The sequence below is a fragment of the Tauraco erythrolophus genome, chromosome 22 (assembly GCF_009769465.1).
Source record: "Tauraco erythrolophus isolate bTauEry1 chromosome 22, bTauEry1.pri, whole genome shotgun sequence".
NCBI classification, from domain to species: domain Eukaryota; kingdom Metazoa; phylum Chordata; class Aves; order Musophagiformes; family Musophagidae; genus Tauraco; species Tauraco erythrolophus.
The window spans coordinates 10,139,882-10,167,880 of record NC_141486.1 but is presented as its reverse complement, the minus strand read 5'-3'; the positions used below and the strand labels follow the sequence as shown (position 1 = coordinate 10,167,880).

The 27,999-nt window shown below is 36.0% G+C and overlaps 1 protein-coding gene across 1 annotated transcript; it reads left to right on the top strand.

Annotated features, from left to right (window-relative positions):
- Positions 1 to 36: 36 nt before the first annotated feature.
- Positions 37 to 27,999, top strand: C5 (complement C5). Its single transcript, XM_009982465.2, has 41 exons — positions 37 to 101; positions 1,126 to 1,318; positions 2,228 to 2,390; positions 2,932 to 3,002; positions 3,618 to 3,709; positions 5,765 to 5,847; positions 6,312 to 6,402; positions 6,722 to 6,827; positions 7,577 to 7,703; positions 8,056 to 8,171; positions 8,400 to 8,600; positions 9,200 to 9,403; positions 9,889 to 10,098; positions 10,274 to 10,423; positions 11,319 to 11,448; positions 11,766 to 11,831; positions 12,422 to 12,622; positions 13,273 to 13,363; positions 13,807 to 13,883; positions 14,509 to 14,648; positions 15,338 to 15,559; positions 16,196 to 16,256; positions 16,851 to 16,940; positions 17,203 to 17,415; positions 17,565 to 17,640; positions 18,138 to 18,297; positions 18,772 to 18,867; positions 19,137 to 19,308; positions 19,575 to 19,780; positions 20,892 to 21,044; positions 21,410 to 21,472; positions 22,290 to 22,371; positions 23,592 to 23,643; positions 24,316 to 24,418; positions 25,163 to 25,237; positions 25,333 to 25,438; positions 25,634 to 25,720; positions 25,937 to 26,026; positions 26,574 to 26,657; positions 27,468 to 27,606; positions 27,870 to 27,999. The coding sequence occupies exons 1-41, from the start codon at positions 37 to 39 to the stop codon at positions 27,997 to 27,999; spliced, it is 5,037 nt and encodes a 1,678-aa protein (XP_009980767.2).

Here is a 27,999-nt window from a genome sequence, read left to right as displayed (position 1 = left end):
GGCATCTCTGGTTTGCTGTTTGTTGTCACAGACGCTATGACGATTTTAGTATTTTTTTTTGTTCTGCTATTTTCTGGAACAACTTTTAGCCAAGAGAAAACGTAAGTAAAGTAAATATAAAATTTACTGGAAATATTACTTGATTGTTACCCACTATTTTAGGTGAATAAATACAGAATTTAAGTAGAGCCAATACGAAAGGCAGTATCCAAATTGATGTGTTTTCACAAGCAAAATTCTCGCTAGTGTATGTGGGACTAATGCTGAAAAAGGACTGATGGTTCTGGAATTACTGAATTTGCTGTCAAAGAAAGAGGTAGAGTGGCCTTACGTGCCACAAGATACGTGTGAAAAAAAGATAAGAAATAAAGGCGGTGCTTGCTAGCTTTTCTATAGTGCCTGAAGGCAGATACTTTGCTACAGGTTCGATGAAATCTCCTACTTAAATGTGTATTTTACAATTGTGCTCAGCGGGGCTTTTTTGATGCTTATATCTGTTAACAGTGGTGGATAGGAAGCAGCCAACCTAAGTGCTTTGGGCATTTCGGAAAAAGAAGATGCACACCTATCAAATATTTTAGTCAATGACACTTCAGATGTGCTTTAGGTACATTATGTGGTCAGGCACTAAAGGCTGGCATGTGCTTTTGTGAAATGGTGCATACTTCAGTTTATAAAGCACTGAAGAAATGAGAGTAATCCTGCAAAAATTTATTCACATTGGCCTTTACTGTAAGTTGCCCGTTTATTTCACTAAGAACTTTACTGATGGGAAAACTACACAAGTGTACTATTTGGAAGATTAATGTTTCAGGGTTTAATTTGGCAAAAGGAATAATTATTTCCATGTAAATAGCCTTTTTTAGTAGACATGCTTTTGTGTGCCTGCAAAATCAAATCCATGAACATTATCTAATCTGTTATTTGGCAATGTTACATTGCAGTTTTGGCAAAAATTATTCTGACTGAGGCTTTACTGTTTTCTAACTCGTGTCTTAGAATAACTTAGCCTGATTATCTTGTTTGCTGTAACGGTGTGTACGTAAGTGAATTACAAACGGAAGGAAGAAACCTGAAAGAAACATCATTCCGTTACCCTTTTATTGTTTTGTATTTTGTCTACAGATATGTCCTCACAGCACCAAAGATCTTCCGAGTTGGGGCATCTCAGAAAGTTGTAGTTCAAGCTTTTGGTTATGAGAAGGAATTTGCAGTCAATATTGCCATAAGAAGCTTTCCAGATAAGCTTGCTGTTTTTTCTTCTGGCCATATTTCTTTAACTCCAGCCAACAAATTCCAAGATGCTGTAACTTTAACAGTAAGGAATTCATACTTTTCTTGTAGTGTTTTTATTGTCACATTTAGTTGTAAATGTTAAAAAATATTGTGGTAAGTTTTCAGTTGTTTAAACTGAGAAGGGAAGCCTAGTTTGCCACATGTAGTTTATTTCATTTTAGTTGGTCTGAAATTGAAATTACGTTGGATAAAATGAGCTTAAAGGAGTGACACCAAAGGTAAACATACAGTCAAGCTATTTTAAAAACATTATCCTAGTTGCACAACTTTAAAAAACAAAAAGGGAGAGAATGGAGAAGGGTTGAATGTGAACAAGATACATCAACTGAGTGTTCAGAGAAAACGGAAATGATAACTAAGCTGAGGTTTTAGACTTGGTCTTTTTTTGTCAGTGACAAGCTCCAAAGGGTCCAGATGTCATCATGAAGCTTTATTTAGCTGATTTCCTTGAAGCAAATTGTGCAGGAAGCTAAATAGACTTTAGTAAAAGCCGATGACCAAGAAGGTTTACTTGGGGTGATGCGTCCCAGGAGATGTTTCTCTCTCAGTTTTCCTTTTCAGCCCAATAGCTATTTCATCAAACTACCCACCACAACTGCAGCTTTGGTGTGGCTGAGGTTCATCATGTGTATAAATGGAAGTCTGATAGTTTGTACTCTCATAACTGGGCTTTGCACTTTGCTATTTTAGTTCTGGACATAAATAAAACGCAAAATTTCAGAATATCTGTTTGTAGCTTGATACTCCAGACCATCATCTATCGTGTAAGCCAGAATCAGCCCTTGTGGGTGTTGATGTTTTTATTTAATAATAATTAACAACAGGATAGTAATTGCTATTCAGATACTCTTCACAACAAAAAATACTGTAGAAAAAAATACTTGAAAAATATTGTAATATTCTTTAAAAATCTTTATTTCATCTCTCCCAGCTTCAACCAACAGATTTACCAAGAACAGAGATTTCAGTCAAGTATGTGTATTTGGAAGCTGTTTCTCCACATTTTACAAGAGTGAAAAAAATTCCCATTTCCTATGAGAATGGATTTCTTTTTATTCATACAGACAAACCAATTTATACTCCTGATCAGTCAGGTAAATAATGCTTGTTTCTCTTGGCTGTTATTTAATTTCTAAAGTCTGTTGACTTTGCCAAGGAATTAGGATTTAAATGTCCTTTAAGCTCTTGGTTATGTTGTATTGCCATCGGCTGCTATTTAGTTTTTTAATCAGCAGAACAGTGGTTTGATCTATTTGATTATGCTGCAGAAATTAATCATTTCTCCGAATATCCTCTCAGTCCTCGTCCTCTACACCCTAAATGACTAACTTGTGGCAGAAAGAGTGAAAGATTTTCCTGGGAATATGTTAAAGATTGTGATTGTGATCATAACGAATTATTTTGCACTGTGATGATTCGATGTGAAAGAGCAGTGATGCAGAGTTTCTTGTTGCTCTGAACAAATACTGTTTGGACGCCATTCTGACAAAAAGCCAAAAGCATTCTATAAATACTAAAAACTTTAAAAATTGGTAAGGATAAAAGGTTGATTTTTGTTTGGTGTTTTGGCTTGGTTTGGTTTTTTAAATCTCTCTAGTCACATGACTTTAAGATTCACTGTAATAACTCTTACAGTGAAAGTCAGGGTTTACTCTCTGAATGAAGAACTGCAGCCAGCTCGGCGTGAAACTGTCCTAACTTTTGTGGTAAGTTGTAATTTAATTTAATATTAATATTCTGTAGATCACAAACCCAATAAATATAGTTAGACGGTAAATCAGTATCACAGTCAATATTTAATAAAACTGTTAGGTGCATTTGCAGGTAGCCAGACATCTTTTAAAAGATCTAAAAATGACTTTGCACAGTTGTATAGAGGTTTTCAAGTGCTAGATCTGAATTTGTTACAGAATGGAAAACAAGAAAAAAATATTAATTATCTTTAATATCTGTGGAAAGGATTTCTGAGGGTATTTTAATAATATATGGTTTTCATACTTTTTATTTAATTTAAGATATAAAAATAATCAGTATCTACTATACTATATTTTTTAGCTTTAGCAATAGGGTTGCTACTACAGTAACTTTTTAACAATTTTAAGCGTTGTGTAGTAACAGCTGTTAATTGTTGAAACCACAGTAAAATGTTTTATCAGAATTTCAGTCTGAGTTGTTTCTGAAAATGTTGGTATTTTCATGTTGTGAAATGGGCAAAACTCTTAGAAAAATATGTTATGGCCAGGCTGTCACTGAAATCACTGAATGAAGATTTTCCTTTCAATAAGAATGATCTCTGATTCTTTCCTTAATATAATTTAAAGGATCCTGAAGGAGTAAAAGTGGATATTATAGAAGAAGAAGATTTTACTGGAATAGTTTCTTTTCCTGACTTCAAGATTCCTCCTAATCCTAAGTAGATTTCTTTAATGTTTTTTTGAGAATTATTAACATTATATTACCTTTTCTTAAAGATTGTCAGAGTGCCTTTTGCTTGATAAACAGAATGTGTGTGACTTGAAACTTGGAGGTTTCTAACATTTCACAGAGTGTGTAACCATTGTATAATTAAGGAACTTATGACGAGGTATTCGCATTTTCAGTTGACTTCCAAAGTAACATTTGTCTCCTGAAGCCAAGTGGGAAGCTTACTTTCTGCATTTTCAAATAAATGGCATATCGTCACTGTAATGAGAGAAAATGAGGAGATGTAGTGGGTGAAAATACTGGTGATAAAACAGAAAGAACAGTAAGTGGTAGGTTTGTCATGCTCAATTGCAAAGGAAGATTAATAAAAACCAAAACTTTCTACCATAGAGACGGAAACAGTGTCAAAGATGTATTGATTTCAAGGAGGAAAAACATTCAAATTTCATACATGTATTCGTACAAATCTCCAGTGTTTTTCCAGTAACAGCAGCATACAAAATAAACATCTCTTCAGTTCTCCTTCTAGTCTTGAGAGGGTGCTGGAGATTCACCAAGTTGGCAGAAGGACGCTAGCAGATGCTTGAAAAGATAGGTTTTGGCTGATTTACTTTTCATTAGGAAATCAGCAACAATTTCAGCCTGAGTAAAAATTAATTTTCTGTTCTTCTTGAAACTATCTGCTAACAGAAGTCTTGCATAATTTTTAGCATGGTGCTATACAGCCTAAAGATTGTCGGAAATGATTTTCTATAAATGATTATGTAAATTGCAGTTGTGCCTCAGTGCTCTAATCAGAGAGAGAAGGACCCTAACAGAAGTCTGCATGAGTCCTTTGGAGCATTTTCTTGGCTAACATATCTTACAAATACATTTTTCAGGGTACATACATGGACCCGTTCTCAGTCAAGATCTGATTGCTTGTAGATTGACGTGATCCTCACTCCAGATGACCTTTTAGATAAATCCAGTCACTTTGAACCTCTTGCTTTTGGCCACAGCACATGGTTTTGTTTGTAGAGCTTTGTTGGTTTATTTCACATCGTTTAAGATGGTGATGTGCTCAAGGACTCCCCCCTTTTTTTTTAAGTATGAGATACTGCATGTTAGAACTGCAGCTTGGATTGTCTGTGCAAGCAGTTAACTAACATGTTTATTCCTTTTTTTAGTGTTATTAATTCCTTGAACTCCAAATGTTTCCTTATAACAAACTTATTTGCTTTGTTGTAGTATTTCTGAATTCTTTATTACTGTGCTTTGTAACCTTATAAATGGGCTAAACGTATAGAGTTTGCCTTTATTTAATGAAAGAACTGATAACTGGTCATACCTTCCAACCATATTTCTATTATTTGGGGAAAACACTGCATTTTTCACTTAGATTGAGCAAATTTAGCTATGTTACAAAACTGGCAAAGATGAAATGGATGTAGTATGTAAATTAAAACAAACAGGATCAAGTTTCTTTGAATGGTAAGACAGGAAGATAGACACATTCAGACATGCTCTGCACATAGCAGTTCTGTGGGTTTACGTAAAGCAATTTGAAATTAAGCAGATGCATTTTGAGTGCTTCCATTGGCAAAGAAAAATCATACAGATTATGGTAAATCACGTAGGTGATGCACACTAATCCTGCTGACTGTGTTGACTGCAGCCACAAACAGGCGTTTGTCAAACCTCAGGGATGGTAATTGGCAAGTGAAAGAAAGCAGCAAGTAACATTTTAATGACTGACCCTGGTTACATTTGCAGTCTTCAAAATAGGTCTCTATTGTAACCATAAAAAAAAAATCTGACTATAGTCATAGTATAAATAATGGCATTTTCTTTTCCAATTTATTTCAATGCTTTAAAAGAAGTTTCAAATAATGACTAAAATATCGAAGCAGTTTCCTCTGGAAGTAGGCGTTGAATATGTGCAAAAAGTTGGTGCAGAATTTTTCTCTCTAGTTATTAACATGAAATAATGTTAACTAGGAATATTAATTTTTGTCTTAGACATTAACACTCGTCTTAAAAAAGGACTGTTGCCATTTCATAGGTATGGAATTTGGAAGATTGAAGCCAAGTATAAGAAGAATTTTGAAACCTCAGCTGTTGCAAAATTTGAAGTTAAGGAATATGGTAAGGTGTGCCTATACTGTGAACCTTCATTTTTATACTTTTTTTCAGATAATTTCTAGAGGACAACTATACAACACAGAGAAGAAAATGCAGAGTTGCCTGAGGTAGCATTGGCCTGCAGTGGGATGCAGCGTAACGCCAACTGGCGATGCCAGTTCGGGCTAAGCAGTCACATCAGTACAAGACTGTGTTAATAAAAGCTACCTCTTTTGTAGTGTGCTGGGTCTTCTGGACATAGTTGCCCGGATGCAAAACGTGGAGCCAGGGCGACTGCAGATAACTTAGAGCTTCATAACGTCCCTGTGACCAAGCTGACAGCTGTGCCTGGGGCAGTGATATTGTAACTCAAATCCCTGGAAACAGACATGGTTCTTTGGCAGCTCTACAGAGGCATCTTTCGGAGTACCTGTGGCTCAATGTGTAAAACCACGTCTAAGTGGCTTTCTTTTCTACTCCGTTTTCAGCAATGCCAAGCTTTTCCATCGTCATAGAGCCGGAAAGTAACTTTATTAGTTCTGATAAGTTTGAGAACTTCAGGATTGCTGTGAAAGCTAGGTAAGGACATTTGGCTTTGGTTTCTAAATGCGTGTATTTCTTCTTCTTTTACCTGAAGAACGGTTCTCCTGTGTCCAGAAATTTCCTCTTTTTCTCCCTCAAGAAGCCCTATCATCAGTCCTTTCTGCTCTGTAAGACAGCTAAGTCACCCTTTTTAGAATTCTTACAAAGCGATAATTTTTCAACAGAAGTGTTTAAAGCTACATAGGCATTTGTTTTCTGTCTCTTGCTAAGGAAATTACTTTTCTTCAAAAATGAATGCTTTGTCACAGCCATTAAAGTAAACTTAAAAGCATTTATATTGTTGTTTTGTTCTCAGCTATTTTTATAATAAAAGGCTTGCAAGTGCTGATGTTTTCCTTCGTTTTGGAATAATTGAAGAAACTGAAAAAAGAATGATGCCCCATGCAATGCATCTGACTAGGGTAAGAAGAACAAGCCTAGTTTGTGTCAATTTCATATGCTTAGTTCAGAACTGATCCAATTCCACTGAAGTTTGCTCATTAAATTTGTTAACAATGGGTTCTAACTCCTAGTTTGCATTGACTTGCAGCTATTCCACGTCAACTTTTCCTCTGTGATCCTGTCATCAGGGTCATAGAAATGCACGTTACAATGAAACTCAGAGGCAGCATCTGAGACAGAATGTGATTTCAATCTGGTTCGATTACTCACTCAAGCAAACTGGGTGGTTGAAATTTCTATGAAATAACTTTTATGCTATCTATTACATCATAAGCAAAGAATTAAAATACAGGATTGATGTAGTAATACCAAATCATGGTGGGAGACAAACAGATCAAAATTATATTGATGTGTTATGGGGAGTCTGCTCTCTGCCAGTTATCCCTCCCTCATTTAGTCCGACCTTTTTGATTTAGTCACTGGGGAATGATAAAAGGCACTATCTTTCCTCATTTAGTGAAGATATCTCTGTGTTATTGCCACCTCCTGTTTGGCCTGCATGCAGACTTTGCAATATGTGTTGTTGGTTGATCAATTGTGTGTAATTTTAGGGAATAAAGAATCCTTCATTAAAACTTCTCCCCCTTTGATTTCCTCTGAAAATAGGCAATGAACAGCAACATGTTGTAGTTAGAATTTGTATATAGTGTATCTATGTATTATTTTTAAATTATAGACTATTAGTTAATGATTTATATTTCATTTCCAGATTGAAAATGGAGTTGCTGAGATCAATTTTAACAGTAAGCAAGCAGTGAATTTTATAGGGTTTCAAAGTCTAGAAGAATTGGATGGGTCATATTTATATATTGTGGCATCAGTGTTGGAGTCTTCGGGTAAGTTGCTTTTTAATCGTTTTTTTTTTAACGTAACTGCAAATGTAAACAGAACTAGAAAACAAAATTATGTGGATAACTTTCCTAGTGTCAGACTTGCTTTAGTATTCAGAAATCTTTCTTCCAAAAACTTAAGAGAAAGAACAGCCCATCTGTCACTGTAAAAATATTTAGGGATTAAACATTTTTTTTTTCTTTTTTTGGCTGTTTGTTTTCACGACAGTGCTAGGATTTGACTCTTTAGATGCAGAGACTTCACTATAACAGACAGATTGTGCTGCCCTTTGAAGGCAAGCAGAGAAAATACAGGCCCTGGGATGTGATTATTAAAAGGGGCATAATATTTTGTTAGGTGGCCTCAGTGCTGAAGCAGAATTTTCTGGAGTCAAATTTGCTGTATCTCCTTACAAACTGAGTTTGATTGCTACTCCTCTCTTTGTGAAGCCTGGACTTCCGTTCTTCATTAAGGTTAGTTGACATAAGCAGTATTGTTACACATTACAACATAAAACCCATAATGCAGAAGTCTTTTTCTTTTTTGTGTGTATTACTGTAGGTCTTCACACGGGTTTAATTTCCATTGTCCATCTACACTTTTTTCACTTGCTATTGCAGAAGCAGCTTAGCAGCTTGAAAGTTTTCTCCTTGAAAAATGTCACCATTCATATAAGAACTGTTGTCTATTCTGATGAACAGGTGCAGGTGAAAGACACAGTGGATCACTTTGTTGGAAATATACCTATAACCATCACGGCAAAATCATTTAGTGAGCAAATGGGTGAGACTGAGTTGATATCAGAAGGTTCCGAATCTGGGAGAAGAAAAACAAGCGTGAATGATGGAACTGCTTTGTTTGTTGTTAATGTCCCATCTGATAGCAAAATGTTGGAGTTTCAAGTGAGTTAAATTGTTCCATTAATTTATTTCTTCGAGGGTTTAATTCTGTACTTTTCGTCAATGTGTGACACTGATGGGAAGATTTTATGCTCAAAAGTGAATAGTTTATAAACTTAAGAGACTGTTACAAATAATCAGATATGAAATGTAAGTGCTGTAATGAAACATTACTTCTCCATTAAATTCTTTATTAGATTGTTCTGAAACAATATCCTAATTTGTCACATATTTATTTAATAATAATTATTAAATAGAAAACCTAAATTAATTGTGTGAAAACAGAACTCTGAGAGTGCTTCTCTCACTATGTAGGGAGGCGTATCATTAACCTTTTCTGCTCTATTTATGTACATGCTTCTACTACCATTTTATATTTGACTTGTTATTTATAGATCTTTTTACTAAAGAAAACGTGAGAGTCTTGTGTTGGCTTTTATTTTGTTAATACCTCTGAGTAATGTTACACAATGCTTTTAATATTGTAATTATTTGATTTCTGAAGCACAATTCTGTACTTAAACTATTCAGAAGTCAGGCCACACAGTTTTTATTTCCTCCTTTACTAAAAAAAAATTTCAGATGTTTTATTATTTTTTCAGATAAAAACTGCAGATCCACATCTTTCAGATGAAAATCAAGCAAGTAAAACCTATGAAGCAAAAGCTTATTCATCACTAAGTCAGAGTTATCTGTATATTAACTGGGCTTCAAACCACAAAATACTCAAAGTAGGGGATTTCATAAATATTAATGTATATCCACATAGTCAGTATATTCATAAAATACATCACTACAGCTATTTGGTAAGTAACAGAAGTTTTCACATAAAATATTGAATTGTGATTTAATATATGGTCCTAACTGTGAAAAACCTCAACAATCAAGAACTATCCTCAGCATAGTGTTCATGCAGCTCACACAACTGCTCCTTCTGTGTACAACCTGTCAGTCTTTCAGCAAAAAACTGTTAACAGTCTCATATTTAAATTATGTATTAAATCTCCATTGCTTTGAATTCTCATCTGACATAGCCTGGGATTAAGAACAAGAAGTGATAGTCTCAAGTTATTTCAGGAGTTGAAATAGAGAGGAAGAGAAAGATGCACAGAGACAGCACTTCTTTCTAGGGGATGAGGGAGAGAGCTGCCTTTCCTTGAACTAGACCCTCTGATCCCAAATGCACTTTTGTGTGTTGAATTATATCTAAATGCAAGTAATTATTACATATAAGAACCATAGTAAATATGATAATTGACTTTTTTTATTCTCCATCATTTTTCTATTATAGATCGTGTCAAGAGGGAAGATAGTAAGCTTTGGAACTCAGAAGAGAATTAAGGACTTGGAGTATGAACATCTAACTTTTCAGATAACCCAAGAAATGGTTCCTTCAGCGCGTCTCATTGTTTACTACATAGTCATGGGAGAAGAAACTGCTGAGTTAGTAGCTGATTCAGTTTGGCTGAATGTGGAACAGAAATGCGGGAATAGTCTTGATGTGAGTAGCAAAGTAGGCACTAAAGTTTGTGGGTGTGCATTCATTTTATGGTCAGATTTTAACTTGGAATTACACAAGTTCTTCAACACTTCCTTGACTTGTGTCTGCCTTTGGATCCGTTTGTTTTGCAACAGTGTGCTTTTAAAATTACCAAATATTTGTTTTCAATTTACAGATTAAGCTGCAATCGAGCAAAGAGATACTGAATCCAGCAGAAGTCGTGTCACTTAACATGAAAACACAATTCAATTCCTTTGTTGCTTTGTCATCTATTGACAAGGCAGTATATGGCGTCACAGGAAGAGGAAAGAGAGCACTGGAAAAAGTTAAGTAGTAGCCACAAAAGAAAAACAAGTTGCTATTTGTTTCATGTTCATATTCGGATAGTTTTGGTGTGTCATGCATTCAGTAAGCCTGAAAATAGGCAGAAGAGCAATTCAATCCGGAATAAAAACTGTTAAAATCTGACAGTTCAAAATTGTAAAACAAATTCATTTACAATGTTTTGATTTCCAGTAAAAGTAAATTGTGGTTTTAAAGGCAGATCTGAATTGTCTCATCAGAACCCTTCAGACTTGGCCAAAATTAGGTTGCAGTGTTAGCTCCTTGATCAAAGAAGCATGAACACAATATTCTCCTCCTCGGTTCTTCTTATAATCTTTTTAGGTTGTGTTTTTAAGGCGTACTGGTACAATGGTATGGCAGATGCTGTTATGTTCAGTGGATTATAGAGGTTTTCAGTCCTTGTAAGATTTTAGATATATGCATATGTAAGTAAAACCTACATATCATCTGTCACTGAAAGAATTCCATTCCTATGGTGAAACATGCTGGTTTTTTAATACTTCAGAACAGTCAGATGCAAAATACATAGGAGAAGAATAGGATAATACTTTTGCACCAATCTTGCATTATTTGAGTCAGGTTTATACTACTATTGAATTGGTTTTAAACAAGGTAGTCTGAGTATCAGAGCTGTTAGAAGCACATTAGTGAAGCATTCCACCTTGGTTTGTCTGCATGACTCTTTGATGTGGGCTACAGGAAAGTGGCTGTACTGGTGCTGGTGCTTGAATTAGCTCAAATATCACTAAATGGCATTCTTCAGTGTCTTGTGAGGACATCTTGCAGACTGATGTGGCCTTTTTGTAAGTCTAACTTTCATTCATCGTATGATATAGTCCACATTTTAGTTAGATGCTGCTGTGTTTTTTCCTCAGGTAATGCTGCATTTGGAAAAGAGTGACCTTGGGTGTGGAGCTGGAGGAGGACGAAACAACGTTGATGTATTCCGAATGGCTGGGCTTACATTTTTAACAAATGCAAATGCTGATGATTCAAATGAAGCAGGTATATTCCTTTGTTTTAAGCAGGAAATTGTGGATTTTCTTTTCTGAAATATTTTGTTGTGACTCTCAGTTATTATGTTGGAACTTCATTATATTAATAGGGAATGCATATACTAATGATTTTTGAGGGAGGAAAACATTATGACTTATGGATCAGTTACTGTAATTGAAATGAAAATACTTCTATGTAATTAAAATAGTAAACAGAAAAACCCTCCCAAATTTGTAATGTGATTTTATGGTATTATTTTAAAGTGGGCTATGCTATTATAAAAAAAGGTCATGCCTTTCGTACTTATTTATTTATTTTTTGAACAGGTGAAACTTGCAATGAAGTTTTAAGAACCAAACGGTCTGACTTCAAGGAGCGGATACTTAAAGAAGGTGTTAAAAAAATCTTTTAAAGTATATAAATATGAAAAAAAATATCACATCCATTAGAAATCAAGAATCTGAGTGTTTGCTTACTACTTGTAATTATTGTTATTAATGTAGCGGAGAGCGAGACTGACAAATATGTAAGATGACTTTAGAGAAGACCCCATTTATAAAGCCTCTTAGCCATATGCTGAATTTGAAGTCAGCAAGATTTAAGTACCCATTGTGAAAATACGGCGTATGTTTAAGATCTTTTCTTTTTCTGAAGAGACATAGCCTGAAAACTCACAGTACTACCGTATGGCAGTCTCTCCCAGTGACCATCTGCCAGAGGCCAAGTCTGTCAGAAGAACCTTTGACTGTTAAATCTTAAAAGTAATACATCTCTTATCTAATTTATATTTTTAATTCAGAGTAGTAGTGATTAAGTGTATGTCACCAGCTTTTGAAAAACAACAAATTTATATTCATCCTCCAGTCTGTACCTTCACTGAAATTGTGCAAATTTAAAAAATATGGTCAGTAGAATGAGTTAAGATGCATTTGGAAATAAAAACTTCATCTCAAGGAGGGGAATTATGTTGTTATTATTTCAGCATCCAAATACGTACATCCGGAAATTCGAAAATGCTGCATGGCTGGAGTAAAAGCATATCCAGTCACTGAGACCTGCAGTGATAGAGCTCAACGAATTCGGAGTAGCGAGAGGTGCATTTCTGCATTCAGAAATTGCTGTGAATTTGCAAACAGGCTGCGGGAGGAAGAGCCTAATAAGCTTCTAATATTGGCAAGAATGCGTAAGTACGAGATTTTAACTCTTCTTTAACGTGGTGAAACACTTCCAGCAGATTATGGGTAAATAAAGAGTTGATAGCTTTGTTAATCTAGTAACCCCTCCCTATTACCGGTCAGGGTTATTCCAAAAAGAATTTTACCAATCCCCAAAATCCTTGGTTGTACACCCCTCAAGAGGGTAGGAGAGCAGTTCTTCGTTCTTTTAAGAGCCGTATTATATTCACTCGTATTGAGAACAAGCAGAACTGCAGTAAGAGAGCATCATTGCCTGTGAAGGCAATACAAAACTTGAGTGCTCACTTTGAATCCTTTGCCCAGGCACAAAACAGCTGATGGGGAACGTCTCAGGAACGATCAGTGGGAGTGGGAAATTTCTTGTCTCCCATTCTCTCTCTATAATTGCTTGTTATTAAGTTAATCTGTCTGGATGGTGAACAGGTATTCACATGTGTGAATAGATGAGATAGAATTAACACAGACTTTTGCTTGAGAGTATACAGATACCTCTTTTTCTTGCATCAGGACTAACCTGAAGCAATTCAGCAGAATACAGTATCACAAAAGAAAAAGATAATGATTTTGAAGCCTTTCATGGGAGGCCATTGGCAGGTGGTTTGGGGTTTTTTTAACTTGCTTTATGTATGTTCTTCAGATTTTGAGGCTGGCTTGGAACTGGGTGAGGCAGAAGTTCGTAGCTACTTCCCTGAAAGCTGGTTATGGGAAGTTCATCAAGTGACACCAAGGTACTACTTTTCTCAAATCAGTTACTGACATTTGACTTAGTCATCAGTTTTATAGAAGGTAAATGCTAAAATTGAGGTAAACTGAGGAGCCTTAGTTGTACCCAAGATGTGGGCTAAAATGCAGTTTTATACAAACAAACTATTCCTGCCCTGTTTTCCTCCATGCAGGATGTGCTGCCTGGTGCCCAGATTGTTGAGTCACTTTTTCTTTCACTTTCGACCTTGCTAAACACCAGCTTCTGTAGAGTTGGCTAAACCCAAGTTTATCCAAACAAAAATCTGGAAGTCCTGTTCTCTAAACATGGTGTTCTATCTTGTCCTACCTAAGTCTCTGTTAGATACAGGAGTTGCTCTGGGCACACACTGTGCTTGCGTTGATTAGCTGTTGGTGTCAGCAGATGGCTATTGACAATTTGTAAATGTACTAACACTTGTAAATACAGGTCAAAGACTCTCTCTGTCACCTTGCCTGACTCACTGACTACCTGGGAAGTCCAAGGCGTTGGCATTTCTGATAAAGGTAGGTCCTGCAACCTAATTGCATTGTAGCTAAAGAGTTAGGGAGCTTTTCTGTTTGGGTTTTGCAGAACCTCTCATTGCAGTTGACACGTATGTTCTAAAATGTTCACTTTCTGGTTGATAAACAGGAAAAGAAAACATGAAAAAATATATTTTAGGGAAAGGAAGTTATTTCATTTCTTGATATGAGTGTAAGTGGCTGGAAAACCAAAGCTCTGTCTAGCCTATCTTGTGTTTGACAGTGGCTCGTAATAAATGACTAAGGAAGAATATAAGGATAAAGAGTCAGTCACTCTTCCCTGGCACAACTTTAGAATCCTGCTGTCAATAGCTCAGGGACTTGAGGGGAGGAAGAAACAAATTTTCCAATAGATATGGTGGTCCAAACAGAAAATTTGTTTCTCACTTTGGGAAAGAGGAGCAGAAGCCCAAAGCACTGATATGCCAACAGATATGTGTGAAGAGTGGGAGACAGTGAGTGGAACAGGGAGCAAGATCCTGGTCACTTTTAATTCAAAGTATATGTTGAAAAATGATAAGTTGTCAGTAAACGGGGAAGACTTTTTCAAACTTGTTTATCAGAAGGGTGGCTAAATAGTCTGCTTTTATGTTTACAATTTGCTTAGGTATATGTGTTGTTGCACCGTTGGAAGTGCCAGTTGTGAAAGATATCTTCCTCAGCGTTTATGTTCCTTACTCTGTGGTGCGAGGAGAACAAATTGAGTTAAAAGGGTCAGTTTATAACCATAGAGCTTCACCAATTAAGGTAATTTGTTGTCTTAATGACTTCTATGGAAAGATTGACACAATAAACTAAAAAAGCATTTACCTTGTGAGTATAGAGTATAAACAGATTCTTGGATTAAATTTTTCCAGTCCTTCAGCTAGTGTTATGTATGCTCTGTAACTATGTAACAATGAAATCAAATCATTAATTGTTTAATTTCCAGCCATTCCACAGATTACAGTGTTAATTGTGCTCTTGCCTAGTTAACTTTGCCTCATGAAAGTTAAAATACAGTTTTTCTATTCCAATTATTTGGACACAACAACAAAAAGTGACGGTATTTTTTGAATGACCTGCTCTAGCACTCACAGATCACACTTGTCTAGGGATTTGATATAAAAGGATTATTATTATTAAGGAAATACATTGAAACAGAAGTGCAAAATTGTTGTTGAAAAACATCAAGTAAAGTGTGCAAAGGTGTGTGTATGAAGCAGGTATGTGTACGAAGCCTAGGACAGTGGTTCCCTGGTGTTGCTGATGTACACTTGTCAGTGTGTCCCTAGTGCAAGTAAGAGTACTTCCAATGTCAGTAACACTTGCTCGCTTTAAATAAAAAAGTAGGATTACAGTAATAGAATGCTCATTGTAGTATTTCAGTGGCTTTAATATTTCTCTGCTGTTCCTGTCATGGAGGTGAAACGTTTTAAAATCTTTCAACATTTCAGTTCTGTGTTAAAATAGCAGCTGGAAATGGAATCTGTTCTTTTGGAGATTCTTCACCTACTGGATCGAGGCTACGCAATTGTAACGTGAAGAATCTAGATGGAGGTTCTTCATCACCGGTTACGTTCAGAATACTTCCTTTGGAATTAGGTCTTCACACTATCAACTTTACATTGCTGACAGCCGGGAACAGTGAAACTGTAGTTAAAACATTACGTGTGATGGTAAGAAAAAACCAAAAATGTTTGGAGTGTTCTTGAATTTCGTATGTGTTCAGTGACAAGAAATAAAAATGTATTGACGAGAAATAAAAATGTATTGACAAGAAATAAAAGTATATTAAATGAATATATAAATATTGCTTTATTTTAATATTGTCAGAATCCAGATATCACATATCATTGAATTCACTGAGGTGTATGCAATGGAAAAGTGCATAACTGAGTATTTGAATTTTGCATATAAGAATTGTTCACATTTTTGAATTTTGCATATACAAATTGTCAGAAAGATGTAGATAGATTACAACTGAGTAAGCAACAAGAATACTATATTCTAAGTTACTTGGTCTGGCTTTTCAGCTGCTTAAGCATACTTCATTGAAAGACGCTTTTTTTGTAATTTTATACTTTCCTGAGCTTTTATTTAAATCTTTTGTTAAATTCTCTGTAAGAATTTGGGGAGATAGAAGACTAGCTTAAATGGATGTATATTAGATGTAGAACAGTTAAATAAAACTCGACTGCAGAGAAGGATGTAGAAGGCAAAAATACTGTGGTTTTAAACTGTTATTTCTGCTAATATATTTGATTAAGCAAAAGTGTTTTCATTTTCGACTTCTTTCCTCTTAATGATTGCAGCCAGAAGGCGTTAAGAAAGAACTTCATGCAGGTTTCACTTTGGATCCACAGGGTGTTTATGGTAAGAGAATTATCACATATGTCTTTACTTCGTTTATTTTTCATGTTCTTGATTCATGATGATCAAGTTTTCTGTAATGTCAAAAAATTGGCATTTCTCCTTCCTGAAATATTCTTCATGTATCCCTTCCAAAGATTTCCTGTCCTTTCATTGACTAAAAATCCATCTCAAAGTAGATAGTCTTCCAAAAAAACGCTCGGATTCATTTCTGAAAGGAACCTTTCTACACCTCTTCTACTGTGATATAATACTAAGCTTTTCTCAGTGTGCTTGAAAACCAGTTAGCAGGTGCTTTATTAATGAAAATAGAACATGTGCTCATTTAACCAGAAATGAATCTGAAACCCCAAAGTTTAGGTCCAGATCAGATTTTTTTTTTTGTAACAAAAAAGGCAAAAGATTAAAGGGTTTGCATCTGGTCTTTTTCAAATGTTGATGTTGTTTGCATGTGCGTTTGGGCATATTTCTAGTTTTCATGTTATCCTAAGTATTTTTGTTGCTGACTTCTCAGATAGTTGTAAATCTGGCTGTTACATCTGAGTCATCTATTGATTTAGCTTGTGCAGGATGATATTTATACATTTTCAATTACAGGTTCAATCAAGAGGCGACAAGAATTTCGATACAAAATCCCACTAAATCTGGTCCCTAAAACAAAGATTGATAGAAGCGTCAGTGTGAAAGGTAAATTGAATTGAAACTTTTAGTCTACTACATATATGCTTTCTGTATCTTTGTCTCCTATTTTGTATTCCTTTGTTTAAATTTGTCTGAATGTATTCCTAGGTTCTCCTTCTTTTGAGAAAAGGCTTTGCAAATCGCCTTTTTCTGTAGAATTTTAAATGCTTCATATAGAATGATCGCTTATAGGTATCAATCAGATTCTGCCCTTGGATTCACTTTCAGGATCTCTTGTTTACATAAATTTTTTTTTTCCTTTCCACAGGACATCTTATGGGTGAAGCAATTGCCGCAATTGTCAGTCCTAGTGGTATCAGTATCCTTACTAATCTGCCAAAGGGCAGTGCAGAGGCAGAGTTAATGAGTATTGCCCCAGTATTTTATGTGTTTCACTACTTGGAAGAGTCAGATAACTGGCATTTACTGGGTCCTGAAACCTTAACTTCAAGAACTCAAATGAGGAGGAAGATGAAAGAAGGTACAAAAATATAGCTTGTTCTCTTGTCTGAGAGTTGTAGAAGTGTGTAAACTTTGCTGAATGAGAAAGATAACGTATCTCCATGACAAAATGGAATTTTAATATAAATATCTTTTTGTTACTTATTTTCTGCCTAATCTATCCCTTAGGAATTGTGAGCATCCTGTCATTCAGAAATTCTGATTTCTCATATAGCATGTGGAAGAACGGGCAAGCTAGCACATGGTGAGTTGAAAAGGTCTTTTGATTAGAATGGATGGAAAAGGCTTGTTTCACTCCTTTGCTTTCATACTATAATTTTTAAAGAGTGATATGTTCTAGTAAGTGTGAGAGGTGAGCTCGATGGTAACTTTAAATGGTGCTTTGAACTTTGAATAGTATCTTTTGATTCCTTGTTTTCGCTTGCTACATATTTTGTGTTCATAGTTCACATCATTGCAACCAAGTTGAGCCAATGGTTAGGAGTAGACATACCTGAGACAATTAGTAGGATTTTGCTCAGTTCTGAAACCTCTTCTTTGGGCTTGGAATTTCACAAAAGGACTGTGTAGATCTTGGTTCTCTGTAGAATCTTAAGCTCAGGCAAAAATTCATCTGCAATGTTTCTTTGAACTATGGGGGTGTGTAGCATACCTAAACCATAAATAGTGCAAATTTGTGTCAAGCAATGTGATAGTATCTGCTGATCAAAACAAATATGATCTGTTTGATTTCCGTGGCAGGTTGACAGCTTTTGCTTTAAGGATTCTCGGACAAGTTAATCAATATATAAATCTTGATCAAATTTCCATTTGTAATTCACTTTTGTGGTTGATTGATAACTGTCAAATGCCAGATGGGTCATTCAGCGAATTTTCAAATTACCAACCAGTGAAACTACAGGTATGAAAACCAACTATTTTCTGTGTGTATACAGTAGAAACTGAGGTCACGGGGAGGTCACGTGTTTTAGGAATGCAAGATATTTTAGGCTGCATTTCACCAGAACACCTATTTAAGACAATTTTGCTAAATTTGAATTTTTCTAAAGTCATTTAAAGAACAGCACAATCTAGCAAACCTTTCTGTTTCCCACAAAAAGTAGCTGCTTGACACTTCTTAATATTCAGAAAAAAAATTTATGTAGGTTGATTTTTAGTGTAATAGCCCTGACTTACCAATAACTTTATATAATTTTGTCTCTTTTTTACAAATAAGCTATTATCTTCAAAAGAGTCAATGCATTTTCAAGTTAAGCCAAACTGATACTTCTTACAGGAATTTCTGTTTGTTTCCTTACTTAAGCTGCAAAAAGTTCTGGTTATTTAAATTAGCTGTTGTTTCTATTTAATTATATTTACATATTTGATTTTGTAGGGTACATTACCTAGAGAAGCTAAAGAAAAATCTTTGTATCTCACAGCATTTTCTATTATTGGAATTGAAAAGTCAATTAAAATATGTCCTACTCAGGTAAATAAACTTTTTATTTCTGCCGGCAGTCATGTTCTGGGATTCTAATTTCTTCCATTTCTTTAACATTTGTTCAAAAAGATCAAGAAGCTTTTTTCAGTTTCAAAGATTAAGATTTATTTGTTCTGTTAGTCTTTGTCTTTCCAAATCAGTAAAAGAACAATAATGAAATTCTGGATCACTTCATTATGAGAGATATATTGCAGAAGATGCTATATATACCTATATTGTCTTGATAGGTGTAAGCTGTAGCCTGTTCATCTTTTCAGAAAATCCATGATGCTAAAAATAAAGCAGGAGATTATTTGATGAAAAACGTGCAGTCTGCTCAAAGCCCCTTTACTATGGCAATAACGTCATACGCTTTAGCTCTTGTGGATTTGAACCATCACTCTGCGAGATCAGCGTTCTCTGCACTGAAGAAGGAAGCATATGTCATAGGTAATCATAAATTCTCTTCAAGTCTGTGCTGTAGTTGGCTCTCAGGCCAACTCTCAGCTCTCAGGCTCTCAAGTCTGTTTACAACCAGTTTCTAGTATAAATGTCAGACTTGCTAGTGTAAGAGAAGTATATCTTCATCTCCTGTTAAATGCAGAGTGAGTTCCTGCTTTTCTCCTTGACCTGAGCCGGCAATACTTCACCTTGTGTAGTCTGGAGAGAGCTTTTGCTATGTTTCAATCTGAAACCTTCCTTTTATGCTTTTGTAGGTGACCCTCCTATTTACCGTTTTTGGAAAGATACTTTCAAAACAGTAGACCAACACACTCCCAGCTCTGTTACTGCCCAAATGGTTGAAACCACAGCATACGCCTTGCTTACTACTCTGCTAAGAGGAGACAAAAACTATGCTAATCCAATCATCAAATGGCTGTCTGAAGAACAAAGACATGGTGGAGGTTTTTATTCAACTCAGGTGAGCTTTTAAATACTTTGTTCTCATTCTTCAAGTATTAAAATCTGAGGAGTCTTAAGAGGGTTATATCAGTAGCTGACCACGTTGACAACTTCGATGTCCCGTGTACGGGGCTAGTATCAAATGATATTCTTTGTCTCTGGGAAACACGACTTCTTATCGTGAAGTCTGTTATAAACAGAAATTTGCAAGCTGATTCCACTGACTTCAGATCTACTGAATGAATCATAGGAGGAAAACTGTTTTCCCAAGTTTTTCATAAAACAGAATATTTTGTTTCATGACATGATCTTTGTTCTGGTTTTCCACAAAAATGGAATGCAATGTTAGAAGGTACACATTTTTTCATTGTAAAAACTGTGTTACTACGTGTGAGTAGACTGAAAGTCAAGTGTAAGTTGCCAGATTTCTAATACACTATCAACTAGTCACACTCTATAGAATATTCCAATTCATGCAACCTCTCTTTTCTTAAGTTATTAAAAATCTGTGAAGAAACTGATGAGTGCTGTGTTTGCTTATTGCTATTTCATAGAATCATAGAATCACAGAATGGTTTGGGTTGGAAATGACCTCAAAGATCATCCAGTTCCAACCCCCCTGCCATGGGCAGGGACACCTTCCCCTAGATCACATTCCTCAAAGCCTCATCCAACCTGGCCTTGAACACTTCCAGGGATGGGGCAGCCACAGCTTCTCTGGTCAACCCGTTCCAGTGCCTCACCACCCTCAGAGTGAAAAATTTCTTTCTTATATCTAATTTAAATCTGCCCTCTTTCAGTTTAAATCCATTTCCCCTTGTCCTGTCAATACACACCCTTGTCAAAAGTCCCTCTCCAGCTTTCCTGTAGGCCCTTTAGGTACTGGAAGGCTGCAGTTCCTTGCTTCCTTTTCAGTACTTGGATGCATTTCTTTAAATTGCATAAATATGAGTATAGTGTTAAATATGTTACCACCATGTCAGGAGTACTGCTGAGACAATGCTGAGCTGTTTATCTAGTAATGGTTACCATTTGAAATCATGTTGAAGTGGCAGAAAATAAGTAGCTTTGTAGTGTTTTCACTTCTTTTTGATTTCTGGAATTAATTCTTTGTCATTGATTTATGGCAGGACACAATTAATGCGCTTGAGGCCTTGGCTGAATATTCCCTCCTTGTCAAACGGCTCAATTTGGACATGAATGTTAAAGTAACATACAAAAACTATGGAGACCTTAATCTGTTTAAACTTACAGAAGATAATTTCGTGGGAAGAACTATGACTGTGAGTGTACAGTATCGCTTTTGAAAAGTGAAAGCAGAATTCTTACCAACTGTTAAATAATTATTTGAACTTTGAAATTGTACTGAAGTAGCTTTTTCTTTTAATAGACTGGTATTAGTTTGATATAGCAAATGTTGAAGGACTTGGCTCATCTGCTAATGATTTAATGCATTTGAGTATTCATTTAAATTTAGTATCTCTCCTTGTTCCTATCAAGTTTTTTTTGCAGAATCTGTTTGAAGCATCAGGCCTTCATATGTATGTAAAATGTAGAAAAGACAAGCACATCGTCTGACCTGAACTGTCGCTAATAGCGCTGTCTTTATTATTAAATTAGAAATGTTTGTTCAACATCCATCTTTCAGGTTCCTTTGGATGATGACATATATGTAAGCACGGGAAGCAGCACTGGCATAGCTACCGTAAATGTAAGCATGCAACCAATTTTATTAAATTATCTGGTCTATTCATGTCAACATTGAAAAGAAACGGAAATTCCTCATAAACTATTCCATTTGTCGCCCTTACCCTTAGACTGAAGTGATGGATGTCATTATGACTATATTTTAGATTAAGTAGAAGCCATTGTATGACTTGTGGCTAATGAGAGAGAATTTGTGAAGTTTATTCCTTTTCATCAGAGGTTTTCTCTTCCGTAAATCTAAATAGATGATCAACTTACTTTTAACGCTCATCAATTATTACTGTCTCTGGTTGGGCAGCCAAACAGGGAAAACCTGTTTGGTTTTCCAGATTTTGAGAAATTGCTCAATTCTCTGCAATTCTGGTGTTTACTTTTAGTTTATTAAGCAATGTCATTGAGAAGCTGTTTTCTTGCAATATTTAAGGGAGTAATTTTTATGTGCCTAAATATTAATCTGTTGACATGATATATCTTCTTCTAATCTTTTATAGCCTCTTCTAGCGTCAAACTTAATGACAGCTGAAATGTACATATTCTTGTGTACTAATATTTATAATCATAAAATACCAGGAATTGTTTGGAGAATATTTTTATCGTGAATAAAACCAGCAAGGGTGATGAGGTTTTGCACAAGAATTCCCACATTTCTTTCTGTGTTGATAATTTATTTACTCTGCTTTGCATCCGTCAAAACTAATCATGCTGTACAGACTTGTTTTTACTGTAATGTATTCTCCATAGAATGAGTTTTCACAGTTTTATGCCAGTTTTGAGCATTGTTTACTGCTTCTGTTGTGTCTAATTTATTTGTACCTGTGTAGGTGAAGACGGTATATAACACAATCGGTACTTCTGAAGAGTCGTGTAACTTTGAATTGAAGATTGTTCCAAAGAGAGATGATGGTAAAGGGTTAATATGGTTTTAAATATTACTACTCAGGTCAGTGCAAAGGAGGGAGAAAAAAAAACTTACTTTGTTTAACAAAGTGTTTCTTATTAAGAATGAAATTGTAATAAATTATGCCACTTTCTAAATGCAAAACTGGAAAAGAAATTGCCAGAAGTCTTTTTAGCCCTTCTTTAAACTAGTGCACATTTGTGAATAGAATTAATTTTTAATGTATTTCTGTTAGGTGCATTTTTACTCATTTGTGGAATTTGAGGGAGTGAGGAATACAAACTTCAAGCAGAAGGAAGAAATATGATGGAGGATGAGGTGGGGGTTTATAGTGAGTTCTACAAGGTACTGATATTTCTAGTCCAGTTACAACAGGGAGTCATAGAATCATGGAATGGTTTGGGTTGGAAGGGACCTCATTGATCATCCAGTTCCAACCCCCCTGTTGTGGGCAGGGACACCCTCCACTACACCAAGTTGCCCAAAGCCTCATCCAACCTGGCCTGGAACACTTCCAGGGATGGGGCATCCCTGCCAGCTCCCTGATCTATGAAACAAGGATCCTACCAAGTCCAACTCCACACGAAGAGTGCATCTGCATGCCAAGGGCTCATTACACAATAAATTTGTTCTACGCTGACTATTTTGAGAGGGTGTTAAAACCTTTATCAGCCACGTTTACCCCACCCAGTGTCTGTGCAGCTCACTTCAGGGATGTGCTGAGAGCCCTGCCCTGCAGCAGGCTGGCACTGGACCCAGACACTGCTGACCCACCTCTGGCGCTGCTCCAGCTCCCAGTCCAGGCAGGCCAGGGGCCTGGTGGGGCTCAGAGGGGGTGATGGCAGGAAGCTGATTTCAGGGGGATGCCTCTTTGTAAAATTCCTCCGGGCTCACCAGTTCGATCTCCTCATGTTTTGGCCTGTTTTCTCCACATTTTGAGCTTTTGCCGTGAAGTAGTTTTAGTCACATAAGTACACAATGAAGTACATTAATCATTAAAGCTGTCATTTCACCTGAATTATAAAAGAAGTTTAATGTTAATTGCTTGTGGCTAGACAATTAGTGCTTATAAAAACAGCCACCAGAAGAATTTAAAGAACTACCTTTCCGTTGTAAAAATAATTCTAAAATTTATGAATAATAATAAAAATAATTATGAAAATTTTGGATTGCTGCTTCTGAAGAGTTATAAAATTACTGATTTGACTCTACTTGGTATGAAAAGGTTACAGAAGAGAAGATGGTGAGCCACTTGGGCGCTTGGAGGCTTGTGCAAAGTAAGTACTGCCGACGGGGCCGGGGGTGGTTGGGTTTTTTCTTTCCCCAGTGGTTGAGCCAATGTTTTGCATTTAAAAGTTTCATTTAACTAAAAGCTGGTTCTAAACATCCTGAATTTCCTAATATTCAACGCTCTTCCTTGCAAAGATGGAATTCCCAGCTGACACGTTAAGGAATTGGAGCAGTGCAAAGCAAAGCACTGTGGGTCTGTGTATGCATTATGAAATTAATCTAAGAATGTTACAGAGGCTTTCTGGACTTTTAGTTTTTCTTAGTTATTACATTAACCGACATATTAATTTATTTTTTTAAGAGATTAAAATGCTTTTGTTTGTTAATAATTGCACCTCGTCTTCTGATCATCTTTTTTTCCTTTTTCTTCCCTTTTGTGTGTGTGTAAACAGAATTATAGCCAAAGGTCATGATCTCTTTGGGAGGGAGTTTTTCTTTAGTTTATATATAGGTTGTCCTAGAACATAAGTATTAAAAGCTTCTTTATGCATGATACTGACATAAATCTGAAATGATTCATCTGGACTAGTTTGCTTCATTATGGGTTTCCTGTGGCATGATGTTGGTAGAATTTTCCTTAGGTTTTTCTGGGATCACATTTGAAGATTTCTTTTTAATTTCAGTTACGTTTAACTAATATAATTTTTAATTTACTTTAGGTACAGGCCTGGCCTGAGAGAGCCGCAGTCAGGGTCTGCTCACGCCGTGATGGACATAGGTTTGGTTAGTGGATTGGAAGCAAATACAGAAGACTTGTCTACCGTAAGCATTAGATAACTTTTGTCTTTTACTGAAGTTTTTTTGATAGAACTGTAATATTTACTGTTCATCTCTTTCTATTAGAGTAGTAGTGCAGATTTATATCGGTATATCCTTATTGCTTCCAAACACTTCTGATACTAATGAGAATAATCTACTTAAGTCTAGATTATGGATTTTTGGCAGAGTCAGAAGCTGGACATCTAGTTAAAGTTTGACATCTAAGCTCCCTCTGTTGTTAGTGGAAAGACAAGAGTGTTTGAGAGTGGTTGTCATCAGTGTTAGGGCAGTGTGGATCAACCTCTGGAGATGCTGTATGTGCTGACTGTAAGTGGAACACTGTTAGTAACACACCTAACTATTAGCTGGCTAAAGTTTGTGAACTGAATCTTAACTGTAGTGCTTATGGTCATCCAGCTCCTATTGACAGGCATGTGAGTTGTAGTTAAAGGCAGTCAGAGTTAGAGTTGGAAGATTTAAATCGGATACTATACGTGGACTCAAGTATTCTTTTAAGGATAATTAGCTCTTTAATTCTTTATTATCTTCATGTAATGAACAAAAGGATAATTTCCTTAAAAGAAAATCTAAAGAACAGTGACAGTATGAGCATTATAAAGAGGCAACACTAAAATAAGGGTTTTTTATGTCTAAGAATTGTGTTAAAGCTACTGATTACAAACCCTTCAAGGTCATTGAAAAATATTTAACTTGTATTAAATATTTTTCTGTTTTTCTGCCCTACAGCTTGCAAGTGGAGTTGATCAGTTGATAGCAGATTATGAGATAAAAGATGGGCATGTTGTTCTGCAGATAGACTCTGTATGTTACCCTTTTCATAACTGTAAGCACTACTTTAACTCTTTGGAATAATTTTGTGTCCTTCCTGCTCCTTAATTCATGTGTCTTTCAAATAGGTGCCAGCTAATAATTTTCTCTGTGTTGAGTTCCGAATAAGTGAGCTTTTCCAGGTTGGAATGCTAAATCCTGCCACGTTCACTGTATATGAATATCATGCACCAGGTATGTGTTCCATGTCTTCAAATTCATGTTTGTCTTTCCTTATTCCTTCTTAAAGACTACATTTTTCCTTCTTCAACACCTTTTTAATCCTTTTTAATTTAAGCTTGGATAACTATTGACTCACTAAGTCTCAGTGCTGACTTCTTGAACTTTGATTTTCTATGTGTATTTATTATTTCTTTTTGGATCTTCTAGATAAAAGGTGTTCTATATTTTATAACCCCTATGGAAATGAAAAACTTGTGAGATTGTGTGAAGGAGATGAATGCAAATGCATGGAAGGTAAACTTTTTTAAAGATGTTTTCTCATTTCTCTTTGGGGGAAAATGCAGTATAGTGCTTCAGACAAAACTGCATTAAACACAAGGAAAAAAATCCCATAATTTCAGTGTTTCTCAGTTGCAGTAGATTATCCCAAACAGGTAGAGGGTCATGATGTTTTGTATGAGGACATGTGATGACATTGTGTCAACACTGGCTTTTTCTCTCTCGATGCAGCTGAATGTGGTCGAGTACAAGAGAGACTGGATCGGTCGATAACTGCGGACACCAGGAGAGAAGCTGCGTGCCAGAACGATATTGCATATGGTAGTGTTGGAATTGTCATTACCTATTTCATGCGCTCTGACTGAAGCGTTCACTTGTTTACTGCAGCTGCAAAACATTTGGTTCCAACTAGATCTTTGGTGATTAAAATCCAGAAGGCTTGACAGTGGCATTCAGTAGGTGAAGGTGACATGTTGGAGCAGAGAAGAGTAAGTGCCACCCATACCCTCTGCTGAACAAAAGTCCCATAAGCAGGGTTAGTGCTCTGGTGAGCCTGATCTGAGGAGTTCTGCCAAGCAGCACTGTGTTTCTCTTGCTTGGTACCATTCTAACGTGATCGTGTGGCTTTGGGGTCAGAGGAAGCTGTGGGACATCAAATGAAAGCACAGGTAGAGCTTCCATCAGAAGAGAGCATGGGTAGAACTTGTTAATATTCAGTAGCCACACAGTGTATATCTATAATCATCATTTTCCCAGAAATTAGTATTGGAAAGGGATGTTATATTCTCCATATGAGCATCTTTGAGGCATTTGGTATGTATTGCAGGAAGAAAGAATAACAAAATGTTTGGTTTGTGTTGTTCTGCAGTTTATAAAGTGAACATCTTGTCTCGCAGTGAAGAAGGTTCTTTTGTAAAGTATTCTGCAACTCTTCTGGATCTCTATAAAAGAGGTGAGTGTCCTGTTCTTAATCCATTTAACAATTTGTTTAGAGTGCAAGCTGTCTGGTTGAGACTACTGAAGCAGCTGACAAAAATCAGCAGTCAAACGTAGTCATTTCATGAGAGTAGGAAACCATAGTCTCAAATACAGCCTTTGAGAATTCTTTTGTGCCCTAAGAAGGGCAGTCTTTGATGTTTTTAAACAGCTTTTCTGTATTACAGCTGTTGTTAACAAACCTAAACTGTAATCAGTAAATGTTTCTTATGTGACAAAACAAGGTGAACAAGTTCCCAAATCAGTTGATACGGTTGTGAGCTGTTGTTTGAATTCATTCATTCCACAGAATGCCCTCCCTTACTGTATATACAATGACTGAAGTGGGGGAGTATGCAAGGATACGTCATGCCTTAACTTTTCTCAGGTTTTTGTAGGTTGGGCACGTTTCAGCTTCTGGGAGAAGAGATTTTAGAATGTTCTTGGGCGCTCACCATCTCACCTTTGGGAATGGTAGCTGCTCATAGGGCCTTTGGAGCTGAAACTGATATTCACTCATTTTTCCTCTGAGTTTAAGCACCCAATATGTCCTTATAATTGCTATAATATAAAATTATTTAATGTGCATGAAGCTGATTTACGATTCAGATTTAATTTTCAAAAACTTCTACAAGAAACATGTTTTATATCATCATTTATATAATTAGTGGCAAATAGATCCGCTGGCTGTGCTGTATTGTAGAAAATTGTGGTATTTTCTGTCTAATATACGAGTGACTGGAAATCCTCTTTGTGAAAGTTTCCAATTCTTGACATTCTACTTCAGGGCAGGCTTTTGCTCAAAAAAATGATGAAATAACCTTTGTTAAAAAGAAGACATGTACAGATGTTGAATTGAGCCCAGGAGAGCAATATTTGATCATGGGAAAAGAAGCCTTAAAGATAACAGTTGGTTACAATTTCAAGTAAGTAATTTACCATCAGAATATGCAGAGATTTAACCTAGAAGTGTAATGTGCAGTGGCAAGTGTTTGCATGTAATAATTTTTGTGTAATATATAATTGATTTAATTTTTTGCATATTTGATAGTTACACAATGTATTTTCAGATGTGTACATTTAAAACAGGACAAGGCAAGCAATTTCATATTGTAATTTTTTTTTTTCTGTTTGACATTTTCCTCCCCAAATCTTAGCAGCAAATTATCATTTTCTGTTGTCTTTGTAGATTCCAGTACCCTTTGGACTCCAGCACTTGGATTGAGTGGTGGCCTTCAAATACAGCCTGTACATTTTGTCAGGAGTTTTTAAATACAATGGAAGATTTTGCTGAAGATCTCATCATCAGTGGCTGTTGA

What these genes read in the sequence shown, in the direction of transcription:
- C5 (XM_009982465.2), top strand. Translation starts at nt 37, where the DNA reads ATGACGATTTTAGTATTTTTTTTTGTTCTGCTATTTTCTGGAACAACT. An exon ending in ATTTGAAGTTAAGGAATATG is followed by an intron (nt 5,848 to 6,311) that starts GTAAGGTGTGCC and finishes CTCCGTTTTCAG; the next exon opens with CAATGCCAAGCTTTTCCATC. An exon ending in TTAAAACATTACGTGTGATG is followed by an intron (nt 15,560 to 16,195) that starts GTAAGAAAAAAC and finishes TAATGATTGCAG; the next exon opens with CCAGAAGGCGTTAAGAAAGA.